The sequence below is a fragment of the Carcharhinus amblyrhynchos genome, chromosome 6 (genome assembly GCF_965287045.1).
Source record: "Carcharhinus amblyrhynchos chromosome 6, sCarAmb.v2.hapA, whole genome shotgun sequence".
Taxonomy (NCBI): domain Eukaryota; kingdom Metazoa; phylum Chordata; class Chondrichthyes; order Carcharhiniformes; family Carcharhinidae; genus Carcharhinus; species Carcharhinus amblyrhynchos.
In genome coordinates, this window is record NC_137329.1 from 517,962 (window position 1) to 533,833 (window position 15,872).

At 45.4% G+C, this 15,872-nt stretch overlaps 1 protein-coding gene across 1 annotated transcript in view; it reads left to right on the forward strand.

Annotated features, from left to right (window-relative positions):
* The window catches only part of nat10 (N-acetyltransferase 10), a 178,120-nt gene that overhangs the window by 19,121 nt on the left and 143,127 nt on the right, over positions 1-15,872 (forward strand). The window contains exons 3-4 of the mRNA XM_080189838.1: positions 4,414-4,505; positions 8,605-8,776. Of these exons, the coding sequence (XP_080045964.1) occupies positions 4,414-4,505; positions 8,605-8,776 (264 nt within the window). The remainder of the gene's footprint in view (positions 1-4,413; positions 4,506-8,604; positions 8,777-15,872) is intronic.

The following is a 15,872-nucleotide window of genomic DNA, read 5'->3' on the forward strand; positions in this document are numbered from 1 at the left end:
GAATATCCTCAGGTGAATAAGACATTGGGAACCGGTGCACGAATTCTAAGTTGTTGGTCGAAGACATGAAGGAGATTGCAATGGCTTTTGTCACAAACCTTCAGTCCTACTCAACTGTCTCTATAAATACTGTGAAACTGGGGAACGGCTAATGTTACATCCTTATTCAAGAGAGAGAGCAAGAACTCATCCAAGCAGAAAGTTACAAAAGGTCAAACAAACAGACATTGTACAAGAAAGATCCCAGATGCAATTCTCATCACAAGGAGTGTGATTACTCTTCAGGTTACACTACCATATTAAATATTAGACAATATAGGCACACATCTTGCTGTAAGACTCTACTGATGAGACTGGATAGTGACACTGAATCGCTGAGAATTAGCAAATGTTATATTTCTAACTATTCCCAGTTACAAAATGGCAGTGCTAACAAAAGTGAAGGAAATGTGTTTCTGATTTGTAATTTAATTAAGCTGCAGATATTTGTACCTGTGCAAAATAATATGTACTGTGGAGTTATAATCGCTGACCACCAGCATAATCCTTCTGCAGCCTTTAACGCTGTTATCTCTCGGACTGCTTTCAGTTAGCCCACTCTTGACTATCCGCGAAAATATCAACGCTGACATCTTTTGCTGAAATCAGTTACTTCCCAACTTCCCCGAGGTTCTGTCCTTCATGTCTTCCTTGTCTTAGCCCATTGTGATTAGCATTTATATCTATGGTGATGGCAGTCTGCATTACTTCACCAATGCCTCTCGTCTCTTCACTGCTTCTCTCATTCATTCCTTTCCTTGCCATGCTGAATATTGACAACCATTCAATCTGATCATGACTGATCTTTCTGTGGTCTCAAGTCCACCTCCCCAGCTGTTCTCATATATCTCTTTCCCTTTTTTATTAGAAACATATCTGTCTCCCTCTTGAAACTATTCAACAATTCAGACTCCACCACACTGTGGGGCAGTGATTTCCGCAAATTCAGCACCCTGTGTGAAAAGGACAGTGTTGTCAAGGAGAATACTGAGATTCGGGCTATTAGACAAGATGGGACTAAGGTGCATAAGAAGGAGGTGTTAACAATTCTGGAAAGTATGAAAATAGATAAGTCCCCTGGGCCAGATGGAATTTATCTGAAGATTCTCTGGGAGGCTAGGGAGGAGTTTGCAGAGCCTTTGGCTTTGATCTTTAGGTCGTCATTGGCTGCAGGTATAGTGCCAGAAAACTGGATGATAGCAAATGTTGTCCCCTTGTTCAAGAAGGGGAGTAGAGACCATCCTGGGAATTATAGACCGGTGAGCCTTATTTATGTTGTGGGCAAAGTTTTGGAAAGGATTATAAGAGATAGGATTTATAATCATCTAGAGAGAAATAAATTGATTAGGGATAGTCAACACGGTTTTGTGAAGGGCAGGTCGTGCCTCACAAACCTTATTGAGTTCTTTGAGCAGGTGACCAAAGAGGTGGATGAGGGTAAAGCAGTTGACGTGGTGTATATGGATTTCAGCAAAGCATTTGATAAGGTTACCCACGGTAAGCTATTGCAGAAAATACAGATGCATGGGATTGAGGGTGATTTAGCAGTTTGGATCAGGAATTGGCTAGCTGATAGAAGACAGAGGGTGGTGGTTGTTGGGAAATGTTCATCCTGGAGTTCAGTTACTAGTGGTGCACTGCAGGGGTCTGTTTTGGGGCCACTGCTGTTTGTCATTTTTATAAATGACCTGCATGAAGGCACAGAAGGATGGGTTAGTAAATTTGCGGATGACATGAAAGTTGGTGGAGTTGTGGACCGTGTGGAAGGATGTTGCAGGTTACAGAGGGACATAGATAAGCTGCAGAGCTGGGCTGAGAAGTGGCAAATGGAGTTTAACGCAGAAAAGTGTGAGGTGATTCACATTGGAAGGAGTAACAGGAATACAGAGTACTGGGCTAATGGTAAGTTACTTGGTAGTGTGGATGAGCAGAGAGATCTCAGTGTCCATGTGCATAGGTCCCTGAAAGTTGGCACCCAGGTTGATAAAGTTGTTAAGAAGGTGTACGGTGTGTTAGCTTTTATTGGTAGAGGGATTGAATTTTGGAGCCGTGAGGTCATGTTGCAGCTGTACAAAACTCTGGTGCGGCTGCACTTGGAGTATTGCGTACAGTTCTGGTCGCCACGTTATAGGAAGGATGTGGAAGCATTGGAAAGGGTGCAGAGGAGGTTTACCAGGATGTTGCCTGGTATGGTGGGAAGGTCTTATGAGGAAAGGCTGAGGGACTTGAGGCTGTTTTCGTTATTAAGTCATCGCTTAACCCTCTTCTTTCTAAAGGCATATAAGATGATCAGAGGATTAGATAGGGTGGACAGTGAGAGCCTGTTTCCTCGGATGAAGATGGCTAGCACGAGGGGACATTGCTTTAAATTGAGGGTTGATAGATATAGGACAGGTGTCAGAGGTAGGTTCTTTACTCAGAGTAGTAAGGGCGTGGAATGTCCTGCCTGTAGCAGTTGTGGATTCGCCAACATTAAGGGCGTTCAAATGGTCATTGGATAAACATATGGATGATATCAGAATAGTGTAGGTTAGATGGGCTTTAGATTGGTTTCACAGGTCGGCCGAAGGGCCTGTACTGCGCTGTAATGTTCTATGTTCTGTCATTTCCGTTTGAAATCTATCGCCTCTCGACCTGTACCTGTGACCTTTTGTTCTAGATTTTGAGGCAACAAAAGCTTGAATGAAGGTTTCAGCAGCAGATGATCTGAGGTGCGGTGAAGAGGACAAAATTAAGGCCTTGATGGGGAGGATAGTCATTCAGGAGAGATAAGCCATGATCTGATTGAATGGCAGAGCAGTTCAAAGGACTGAATTTGCTGAGTTCTCCTAATTCCTATGTTCCTAAAACTGGATTTTCAAATTAATTCCAGTAGGTGTGCCCTGCCAGAAGGTGGCAGAACTTCAGGTGTAAGGTACGATTTGGAGAATAGATTGTGTTTGGACTCCTGCATGACTAGTATGTGAGACAGTGCTCTCAATTTTCTAATATATTCCCAGTGATTAGTGAGGAGGGCTCTGCAGGAATGGTTGGGCTACATTAGTCTTTGTCACGTCCAGTGTTGAGTTTGATGATGGGTCCTTCTCGGTTTTTTTTATAGTTTTGTGTAGCAGTTTAATGCAACTGAGTGTCTAGCTAGACTAGTTGAGAGGCAGTTCAGAGCCAGTCACATTACTGTAGCTCTGGAATCACATGTAGGCCAGACCAGGTAAGGATGGCAGATTCCCTTCCCTAAAGGACGTTAGTGAACCAGATGGGTTTTTATGACAATCTAGTATTTTCACGTTCATCGTTGCTGATATTAGATCAGGAGCAGGAGTCAACAGCTGTGGAGAGGATAGGGGTTAGTTTGGGTGAGGTCTGCAGCATGAAATGGGCTGGTTTGGGTTTTTGGTGGGGACTCAGAAGTGGATGCCAATCCTAGGGGTGTGCGTGGGGGCCATGATTGTGGTTGAAGGGTGTTAGTAGTGAGGGTAAAGGGCAGACCTGGAGGAAAGGGGTGGGAGGTCAGTGACTAAGGGGGGAGAGTGCAGGTGGAGGGTTGAAGATTGTTAGGGTATGTTTGGAAGGAAGTATGCACCATTGTAGTGCTGAGGCTGTGGGGTGGTCCCCTCCCTGAATGTATGGCTCATCATGGTGGAAGGTCATTGGCTGCGCAAAGCTGAAGGTCAACCTGAACATCCAATCCTGACAAAGGGAAGCTTTGCTCCAGATTAGGAAATGGAGGACAAAATAACCTTGTGCTGAGGAGGCATTGGGCCCTGGCAAAGCTGGATGTCTGGCAGTGGAGACCTGTGCGCACACATTGGTGCCATTACATCAGAGAGGAAGAGGAATGGATTCCTCTGTGTGGCACTCTGTACAACTGCAGCCTGATGTTTCTCCATCTCTCGCTACACCTTCAGCATCTTGCCCTAGATTGTTCCCAGAGCTCGTCATCTGACTCAAACGTAGCAAAAGGTTTAATCAAGCAGTGACCTAGCTTGTCCTGCCCCCTTTCTGCTGCAAACATGTTTGTGTTGTGATCACCACACCAGGAGCTCGAGCATATGCTTGATCTATGATTCACCAATGTGAGTGTCACTGGGCTGGTGGAGGGTGCATTAGGGTTAGGGTGGGTGCTGTGACTGGTCTACAGGTGAGATTTCATTCACATACTCCTTGCTGCTGGCCCAATTAGTTTACATGGCATTTAATACCATAGCGTATGACACCATGGCATTTAACCATACTCCTGATTAATCATAAAGACTTGTTATTCAGCACAATCTGTATTTTACTTTTCCAAAGAGAGTCCATTGTTGTATGACCTTGATGAAGATTTCAAGTTTTAATACATTTCGCAGTAACCTTTCTTGTCTGTTTTCACCATAGGTGGTTATACTTCATCATATGTTGTCCAAAGCAGCAGTTAGAGCCAGGCCATCCGTATTGTGGTGTTACAAGAAGGAACTTGGTTTCAGCAGGTAATGTATGAAGTGGTGAATTAGGTGATTTATACCTCTTTGTACCCCCCCCCCCCCCCAACCGCTCGGCGTTCCCGCTCTTTGTACCCCCCCCCCCCCCCCCCACCACCGCGGCATTCCCGCTCTCTGCACCCCCCCCCCCACCGCTCGGCGTTCCCGCTCTTTGTACCGCCCCCCCCCCCCCACCGCTCGGCGTTCCTACGACTAGTGCTGCCACTCTTTGTACAAATTCCAGTTTAGAATTTTTTGGGTGAATTGAGGGCATATTGGAGTTGTATCGAGCTTTGGTGAGGCCACAGCTGGAGCACTGTGGGCAGTTCTGGTCGCCATGTCGTAGGAAGGATGTGATTGCACTGGAGGGGGTGCAGAGGAAAATCACCAGGATGCTGCCTGGGGTGGAACATTTAAGTTATGAAGAGAGGTTGGATCGGCTTGGGTTGTTTTATTTGGAGCAGGGAAAACTGAGGGGTGACCTAATTGAGGTGTTGAAGATTATGAGGAAGATGGACAGGGTGGATAGGGGGCAACTGTTCCGCTTAGTTGAAGGGTCAGTTATGAGGGGGCACGAGTTAAAAGTGAGGGGTGGGAGGTTTAGGGGGGATTTTGGGAAAAACGTTTTTGCTCAGAGGGTGGTGACAATCTGGAATACTTGGGATGGTGGTGGAGGTGAGATGCTCCACATACTTTAAAAAGTACTGGTTGAGTACTTGGCAGTTCATAACGTTAAGGGATACAGGCCAAGTGCTGCGAGTGAGATTAGGTGGGCAGGCCAGGCCCCTTCATGCATCACTGCAGACTCAGTGGGTCAAAGGGCCACTTCTGTACCTTGGTATTCTGTGACTTAACTAAGTTTGAGAAAAAGAATAGATTTAAGTTTATACACAGTCTTTTAACAGAATGAAATTGCATTAATGATTAAATTTCCTGGCCATGTAAGGTAAAGTTTAACCTCATTCCTGCATGACCCATCAAACCGCTCCACCATTCAATATGATCATGGCAGATTGGCTGATCTTGAGCTTCAGTCCGCTTTCTGCCCCCACCCCCTCCATATCCCTCCCCAAACCCCCTCATTCCCTATATCTCAGCCTGAATTGTATTCGGTGATGGAACATGTCCAGCCTTTGAGCTAAAAAATTCACAAACATTCAAATAAAAATTTTCTCCTCATCTCAGCCCTAAATGATAAGTCCCTATCCAACAGCTGTGCTCCCACTTTAGACTAGAACATAGAACATTACAGCGCAGTACAGGCCCTTCGGTGCTCGATGTTGCTCCGAACAGTGAAACCAATCTAATGACCCTCTAACCTAAACTATTCCAATGTTATCCATATGCCTATCCACTGACCATTTGAACGCCCTTAAAGTTGGCGAGTCCACAACTGCTGCAGGCAGGGCATTCCACGCCCTTACTACCCTCTGAGTAAAGAACCTACCTCTGACATCCGTCCTATAATTACCACCCCTTAATTTAAAGCTATGTCCCCTCGTGTTAGCCGTCACCATCCGAGGTAAAAGGCTCTCACTGTTCACCCTATCTAACCCTCTGATCATCATGTATGCCTCAATTAGGTCACCTCTTAACCTCCTTCTCTCTAACGAAAACAACCTCAAGTCCCTCAGCCTTTCCTCATAAGACCTTCCCACCATACCAGGCAACATCCTGGTAAATCTCCTCTGCCTCCACATCCTTCCTATAATGCGGTGACCAGAACTGTACGCAATACTCCAAATGCGGCCGCACCAGAGTTTTGTACAGCTGTAACATGACCTCACGGCTCTGAAATTCAATCCCTCTACCAATAAAAGCTAACACACCGTACGCCTTCTTAACAACCTTATCAACCTGGGTGCCAACTTTCAGGGAGCTATGCACGTGGACACTGAGATCTCTCTGCTTGTCAACACCACTAAGAGTCCTTCCATTAGCCCTATATTCTGTACTCCTGTTACTCTTACCAAAGTGAATCACCTCACACTTTTCCACATTAAACTCCATCTGCCACCTCTCAGCCCAGCTCTGCAGCTTATCTATGTCCCTACTACTCGACCAATGGAAACAATCTCTCAGCCTCTACACTATTAAACACTGCAGAATTTTGTATGTAATCGATGAAGCATCTGGTCCGAGGGCACTATCCTGAGGAACTTGTTTTAATTCATTGGATGTGGCCATCACTGGCAAGGCCAGCATTTGTCGCCCATCCTTAATTGTCTTGAGAGCAGTTAAGAATCAACCAAACTTGATTCACATAGAAAACTACAGCACAAACAGGCCCTTTGGCCCACAAGTTGTACTGATCATATCCCTACCTACCAGGCCTATTTATAACCCTCATTCCCATTAAATCCCATGTACTCATTGAGAAGTCTCATAAAAGACCCCAACGAGTTCGCCTCCACCACCACCGACGGCAGCCGATTCCACTCACTCACCACCCTCTGAGTGAAAAACTTAACCCTGACATCTCCTCTGTACCTACTTCCCAGCACCTTAAACCTGTGTCCTCTCGTAGCAACCATTTCAGCCCTGGGAAATAGCCTCTGAGATTCCACCCAATCTATACCTCTCAACACCTTATAAACCTCTATCAGGTCACCTCTCGTCCTTCGTCTCTCCAGGGAGAAAAGACTGAGCTCCCTCAACCTATCCTCATAAGGCATGTCACCCAATCCAGGCACCATCCATGTAAATCTCCTCTGCACCCTTTCAATAGCTTCCACACCCTTGTAGTGAGGCGACCAGAACTGCGCACAGTACTCCAAGTGGGTCTGACTAGGGTCTTACAAAGCTGCAGCATTACCTCCCAACTCCGAAACTCAATCCCTCGATTAATGAAGGCCGGTACACCATAAGCCTTCTTGACCACATCCTCCACCTGCGAGGCCGATTTAAGAGTCCTGTGGACCCGGACTCCAAGGTCCTTCTGATCCCCTACGCTGCTAAGAGTTTTACCCTTGATATTGTACTCCTTCATCCCGTTGGACTTGCCAAAATGGATCACTACACATTTCTCTGGGTTGAGGTCCGTCTGCCACTTCTCCACCCAGTCTTGCAGCAAGACATAGATTGGATGCAACTTCTGACATCCCTCCAGACTATCCACAACACCACCAACTCTCGTGTCGTCGGCAAACTTACCAACCCATCCCTCCACTTTCTCATCCGGGTCATTTATGAAAATTACAAACAGCAAGGGTCCTGGAACAGATCCCTGGGGCACTCCACTGGTGACCAATCTCCATGCAGAAAAAGACCCATCCACAACCGCTCTCTGCCTTCTGCGGGCAACCCGGTTCTGGATCCACAAGGCAACAGCCCCTTGGATCCCATGTCCTTTCACTTTCTCAAGAAGTCTCACATGGGGGACCTTATTGAATGCCTTGCTGAAGTAACATGTCACCCAGACGAAGTAAAGACTCCTGCAGAGATGTCTGGTGACTGAGATGACTGACCCTCCACAACCACAACCATCTCCCTTTGTGCCATGTATGACTCCAACTGGCAGAGACCTTTCCCCTTGATATCCATTGACTCCAGTTTTGGTCAGGCTCCTTGATGTCACACTCAGACAAATGCAGCCTTGATGTCAAGAGCAGTGACTCTTATCTCACCTCTCGAGTTCATTTCTTTTGGGACTAAAGCTGTAATGACATCAGAAATTGAATGATTCTGAAAAACCTAAACAGTGTGTCAATAAGCTGGTTATTGTTGAAAGTGCTGAAGAAATGGTCCAATCAATAATAATTTTCAGCCCCACTAGGCTTGTGTTTACAATTCTTGTCAGTGTTGCACAGATAGTTGTTACTGAATGAATGTGATGACCCACATTGCAATGATGTAAGTTTCTACGCAGCGGGTGGTGGGTGTCTGGAACTTGTTGCGGGGGGAGATAGCGAAAGCAGATACAATAGTGACTTAAGGGGGGATCTGGACAAATACATGAATAGGATGGGAAGAGAGGGATATGGTCCCTGGAATGGTAGGGGGTTTTAGTTCAGTCAGGCAGCATGGTCGGTGCAGGCTTGGAGGGCTAAAAAGCCTGTTCCTGTGCTATTATTTTCTTGGTTCTTTGATGTTCCTGGTTCTCTTCCAGTCACCGGAAGAAGCGAATGAGACAATTACAGAAGAAGATAAAATGCGGTACACTTGACCTCGCACAGGATGACCCCTTTGAGCTTTTTGTAGCTGCAACAAACATCCGATATTGCTATTACAATGAGACTCACAAAATTCTGGGTAACACATATGGGATGTGTGTTCTGCAGGTATGTACATTATTTGTATTCATTTTTATGTGTCTGCAAAGGGATAGGATAGTTGTGACTAACTGTGAGATTAGAGCAATTTCTAGTTCATATTCTGGGGATGCGAGACCTGTACCAATTGGACGCATTGCACCCAAACTGGAATAGAATTAATATCCTTGCAGGGAGGTTTGCTACTGCTGTTGTGGGGCGGTGGGGGGGGATGATGGAGTTTAAACCAGTTTGGCAGGAGGGTAGGATATGGTGTGAAGGTAGAGTAGGGGGTGATGCTCAGCCAAATAAAGAAGAAAAAGAACTAGTGAGCCTGGAAGGCATAGAAATAGTAGATTGGAGCAGGAGGAGGCCATTCAGCGCTTTGAACCTGTTCTGTCATTCATTATGGTCATGGCTAAACGTCCAACTCAAAAGCTTAATCCTACTTTCTCTTCATTATCTTTGATTCTTATGTTCTTATCCCATTCGCTCAAATCTAGCCGCGTCTTGAATACGTTCAATGCTTTGGCATCAACTATTTCCTGTGGTAATGAGTTCCACAGACTCACTGCTCCTTGGGTGAAGAAATGTCTCCTCACCTCCATTCTAAATGGTCTACCCTGAATCCTCAGGTTATGACTCCTGGTTCTGGACTCCCCCCCACCATTGGAAAATCCTCCCTGCACCTACCCTGTCTAGTCCTGATAGAATGTTATAAGTCTCTATGATATCCCCTCTCATTCGTCTGAGCTCCAGTGAAAGCAATCGTAACCTAGTCAATCTCTCCTCATACATCAGTCCCGCCATCCCTGGAATCAACCTAGTAAACCCTCGCTGCACTTTCGAGAGCAAGAACATCCTTCCTCAGAAAAGGAGACCAAAATTGCACATTGTACTCTAGGTGTGGCCTCACCAAGGCCCTGTATAATGTTTAAAAATCAACAAAGAATGACTAAGAAGTTGATAAAGAAAGGAAGGATAGACTATGAAGCTAAACTAGCACTAAAAAAAAGAAAAAAAAGAAAAAGGAGGCTTATGTTCGGATGAGACTTGAGGGCTCGGGTAGTGCACTAGAAAACTTTAGATTGGCTAGGAGGGAGTTGAAGAGTGAGCTAAGAAGGGCTAAAAGAGGACATGAGAAGACTTTGGCTGATAGGATTAAGGAGAATCCTAAGGCGTTCTATAGGTATGTCAAGAACAGAAGGTTGGTTAGGGCAAGATTAGGGCCAGTTATAGACAGCAGAGGGAAGTTATGTGTGGAACCGGAAGAGATTGGAAAGGCATTGAACCAATATTTCCCTTCGGTGTTCACGCAGGGGGACAAGAATATAGCTGAGGAGGACACTGGGTTGCAGGGGAGTAGAATAGACAGTATTACAGTTGAAAAGGAGGATGTGCTGGATATTCTTGAGGGATTGAAGATAGATAAGTCCCGTGGTCCGGATGGGATTTACCCTAGGATTCTCTGGGAGGCAAGAGAAGTGATTGCAGAGCCTCTGGCTCTGATCTTCAGGTCGTCGTTGGCCTCTGGTATAGTACCGGAAGATTGGAGGTTAGCGAATGTTGTCCCATTGTTTAAGAAGGGGAACAGAGACTTCCCCGGGAATTATAGACCGGTGAGTCTCACTTCTGTTGTGGGCAAGGTTTTAGAAAAAATTATTAGGGATAGGATTTATAGTATTTGGAGAGTAATGAATTGATTGGAGATAGTCAGCATGGTTTTGTAGCGGGTAGGTCGTGCCTTACTAACCTTATTGAGTTTTTTGAAAAAGTGACCAAAGAGGTGGATGGGGGTAAGGCAGTTGACGTGGTGTATATGGATTTTAGTAAGGCGTTTGATAAGGTTCACCACGGTAGGCTTCTGCAGAAAATGCAGATGTATGGGATTGAGGGTGATTTAGTTAATTGGATCAGGAATTGGCTAGCAGATAGAAGACAGAGGGTGGTGGTTGATGGAAAGTATTCATCATGGAGTTCGGTTACGAGTGGTGTGCCTCAGGGATCTGTTTTGGGGCCACTGCTGTTTGTAATTTTTATTAATGATCTGGATGAGGGTATAGTTGGGTGGATTAGTAAATTTGCTGATGACACCAAAGTCGGAGGTGTGGTAGATTGTGAGGAAGGGTGTCATAGTTTGCAGGAAGACTTGGACAGGTTGCAGAGCTGGGCCGAGAGGTGGCGGATGGAGTTTAATGCGGAGAAGTGTGAGGTAATTCACTTTGGTAGGAATAACAGATGTGTTGAGTATAGGGCTAACGGGAGGACTTTGAATAGTGTGGATGAACAGAGGGATCTAGGTGTATGTGTACATAGATCCCTGAAAGTTGGGAATCAAGTAGATAGGGTTGTTAAGAAGGCATACGGTGTCTTGGCGTTTATTGGTAGGGGGATTGAATTTAGGAGTCGCAGCGTCATGTTGCAACTGTACAAAACTCTGGTGCGGCTGCACTTGGAGTATTGTGTGCAGTTCTGGTCCCCACATTACAGGAAGGATGTGGAGGCTTTGGAGAGGGTGCAGAGGAGGTTTACCAGGATGTTGCCTGGTATGGAGGGGAGGTCCTATGAGGAGAGACTGAGGGATTTGGGGTTGTTTTCGCTGGAAAGAAGGCGGCTAAGAGGGGATCTTATTGAAACATATAAGATGATTAGAGGTTTAGATAGGGTGGACAGTGATAGCCTTTTTCCTCGGATGGAGAAAGCTAGCACGAGGGGGCATGGCTTTAAATTAAGGGGGAGTAGTTATAGGACGGATGTCAGGGGTAGGTTCTTTACCCAGAGGGTGGTGAGGGATTGGAATGCCCTGCCTGCTGCGATTGTAAATGCGCCTAGTTTGGGGGCGTTTAAGAGATCCGTGGATAGGTTTATGGACGAAAAGGGATTGGTTTAGATTAGAGGGTCATTGTTTTTTTAACTGGTCGGCGCAACACCGTGGGCCGAAGGGCCTGTTCTGCGCTGTAATGTTCTATGTTCTATGTTCTATAACACATCCCTGCTCCTGTAATGGAAACCTCTTGCAATGAAGGTCAACATGTCATTTGCCTTCTTTACCGCCTGCTGCACCTGCATACTTACCTTCAGTGACTGGTGCACAAGGACACCCAGGTCCCCTTTCCCAATTTACAACCATTCAGGTAGTAATCTGCTGCTTAGTTTTTGTTTCCAAGGTGAACAACCTCACATTTATCCAAATTATACTACATCGCCATTGATTTGGCCACTCACCCAAACTCTCCAGATCTCTGCATCTTTGTCGCAGTTCACCGTCTCACCCAACTTGGTATCATCTGCAAACTTTGAGATGTTACATTTTGTTTCCTCATCCAAATCATTAATATATATTGTGAATAGCTGGGGTCCCAGCACCGATCCCTGTGGCACCCAGCTACTTACTGACTGCCAATTTGAAAAGCACCCATTAATTCCTACTTTGTTTCCTCTCTGCCAACCAGTTTCAATGCAATTCCTCCAATCCCATGCGCTATAATCTTGCACGATAATCTTTTGTGCGGAACTTTGTCAGATGCTTTCTGAAAGTTCAAGTATAGCGCACGTACTGGTTTCTCCTTGTCAACCCTCCTAGTTATATCTTAAAAGAATTCCAACAGATTTGACAAGCATGATTTCCCCTTCATAAACCCCATTTCTGCTGTAGAGCACCTATGCTTGTCTTCAACCTTTCTCTTCACATATCTACAGAACATAAGAAATAGGAGCAGGAGTAGGCCATCTAGCCCTTCGAGCCTGCCCCGCCATTCACTAAGACCATGGCTGATCTGAAGTGGATCAGTTCCACTTTCCTGCTCTTTCCCCATAACCCTTAATTCCCTTGTCTGTCAAAAACCTATCTACCCATGACTTAAATATATTTAGCGAGGTAGCCTCCACCACTTCAACGGGTAGAGAATTCCAGAGATTCACCACCCTTTGAGTGAAGAAGTTCCTCCTCAACTCCGTTCTAAACTGCCCCCCTTCTTATCTTGAGGCTGTGCCTCCTAGTCCTACTATCCTTTCTGAGCAGGAAGAATCTCTCTATCTCTACCCTATCCATCCCCTTCATTATCTTATACGTCTCTATAAGATCCCCCCCTCATCCTTCTAAACTCCAACGAGTACAGACCCAGTCTATTCAGTCTCTCTTCATAGTCCAACCCCCTCATCTCCGGTATCAGCCTAGTGAACGTCCTCTGCACTCCCTCCAAGGCCAAAATATCCTTGTGCAAGTGCGGCAACCAAAACTGTACACAGTACTCCAGCTGTGGCCTCACCAGTGCCCGGAACAGTTGCAGCAAGATCTCCCTGCTTTTACATTCTATCCCCCTCGCTATAAAGGCCAGCATCCCATTCGCCTTCTTGATCACCTGCTGCACCTGCAGACTGGGTTTTTGTGACTCGTGCACAAGGACCCCCAGGTCCCTCTGCACCGTAGCATGTTGCAGCTTTTCGCCATTTAAATAGTAATCCCTCCTACTATTATTCCTGCCAAAGTGGATAACCTCACACTTGCCAACATTGTACTCTATCTGCCAGGTCCTCGCCCACTCGCTCAGCCTATCCAGATCCCTCTGCAGACTTTCCACACCCTCCGCACAGTTTGCTTTTCCACTCATCTTTGTGTCATCAGCAAATTTCGTCACCCTACACTCAGTCCCCTCCTCCAGATCATCTATATAAATGGTAAATAGCTGAGGCCCCAGCACCGATCCCAGCGGCACTCCACTTGTCACCAACCGCCAGTCAGAATAGCACCTGTTGATTCCAACTCTGCTTCCTATTAGACAGCCATTCCTCTATCCATGCTAACACCTTACCCCCAACTCCATGCCCCCTAACCTTCTGTAGCAACGTTTTGTGCGGCACCTTATCAAATGTCTTTTGAAAATTGAGAAACACCACATCCACCGATTCCCCTCTGTCTACCGCACTAGTCACATTCTCATAGAAATCCAATAAATTCGTCAAACACGACTTCCCCTTAACGAATCCATGCTGCATTTGCTCTATCAAGCCATTCTTTTCTAGGTGCCTCACTATTTCTTCTTTGATGACGGATTCAAGCATTTTCCCAACTACAGACGTTAAACTAACCGGCCTATAATTCCCTGCCTTTTGTCTGCTACCTTTTTTAAACAGCGATGTAACATTAGCCGTTTTCCAATCTTCCGGCACTTCCCCGGAATCCAGCAAATTTTGGTAAATAATCACTAAGGCATCTACTATCACCTCTGCCACTTCCTTCAGAACCCTGGGATGCATTCCATCCGGTCCTGGGGACTTGCCCACCATCAGTCCCGTTAGTCTATCAAGCACTACCTCACTAGTGACAGTAATTGCATTCAGGCCCTCAACTCCTACCATCCTTTTATCTTTAATATCCGGCAAACTGTTCGCGTCCTCCTCCGTGAAGACTGAGGCAAAAAACTTATTTAAAGCCTCCCACCACTAAATCCCCCCTCTCATCCTCTAAGGGTCCAACATTCACTTTAGCCGGCCTCCTCTTCTTTATATATTTGTAAAAACTCTTACCGTCCTTTTTTATATTTAGTGCTAGTTTAGCCTCATAGTGTATCCTTCCTTTCTTTATCAACTTCTTAGTCATTCTTTGATGATTTTTAAACCTTTCCCTTTCTTCTACTCGCCCACTACTTTTAGCCACTCTAAACGCATCAGCTTTTAATTTAATACTCTCCTTTATCTCCTTCGATAACCACGGCTGGTTATCCCTTCTCCTACATTCCTTCTTTACCATTGGAATATATTTCTGCTGAGTACCGAAAAAGATCTCCTTAAAAATCCTCCACTGTTCCTCAGCCGTCCTACCGACCAATCTGTGCCCCCAATCTACATTTGCCAATTCCCCTCTCATCCTATCGTACTCCCCTCTGTTCAAACAGAGGACACATAGAAACTCTGGTGTTGGTCTTTATGTTCCCTGCAAGCTTACTTTTGTACTGTATTTTCCCCTCCTTAATCAATCCTTTAATCCTCCTTTGCTGAATTCTAAACTGCTGTCAATCCTCAGACCGATTATTTTTCTTGGTCAATTTGTATGCTTCTTCCTTAGATTGGATACTCACTCTCATTTCCTTTGTAAGCCATGGATTGGCCCTCTTACCCATTTTGCGTTTGTGTCAGACAGGAATAAACAGTCATTGCAGTTCCCACATGCGTTCCCCGAATGTTTGTCACTGCCTATCCACTATCATCTCTTTAAGTAACTCTACCCAATCTATCAAAGCCAACTCACACCTCATATCCTCATAGTTTCCTTTATTAAGATTCAGCACCCTAGTCTCCGAATCAGTTACTTCACTCTTGATCTTGATAAAAAGAATTCTATCATGTTATGGTCATTCATCCCCAAGGGATCTCGTACAGCTGGATTGGCAATGATTCCCTTCTCATTACACAGTACCCTGTTTAAGATGGCCTGCTCTCTAGCTGTTTCTCCACATATTGGTCAAGAAAACCATCCCATATACACTCCAGGAATTCCTCCTCTAGGGCATTGTGGCTAATTTGATTTGTCCAATCTATGTGCAGATTAAAGTCACCAGTGATCACCGATTTTCTCTTATCACTTGCATCTCTGATTTTGTGTTTAATGCCATTCCCAACATCACTGCAGTTTGGAGGTCTATATATGATATGTCTTTTGCCCCTTGATATTTCTCAATTCTACCATATAGTCTCCAGAGGTAGTATCCTTTCTTATAGGTATTTATCGACAAGTTAAGGCATCGGGGAGCAGTACAGCAAGGCTAGATGGCATTTATTTTATTGCAAGGAGTCTTGAGGAAGGCAGATGAGTTGAGGGTTTTGATAAACGCATGGGAAAATGATATTATAAGATATAGGAGCAGAATTAGGCCACTTGGCCCACCAAGTCTGCTCTGCCATTCAGTCATGGCTGATACTTTTCTTACCCCATTCTCCTGCCTTTTCCCCATAACCCCAATCCCCTTATCCATCAAGAACCTATCTATCTCTGTCTTAAAGACACTCAATGACTGGCCTCTACAACCTAGAACATAGAACATTACAGCACAGTACAGGCCCTTCAGCCCTCAATGTTGTGCCGAGCTATGTCCAATCCCAAGATCAAGCTATCCCATTCCCTATCATT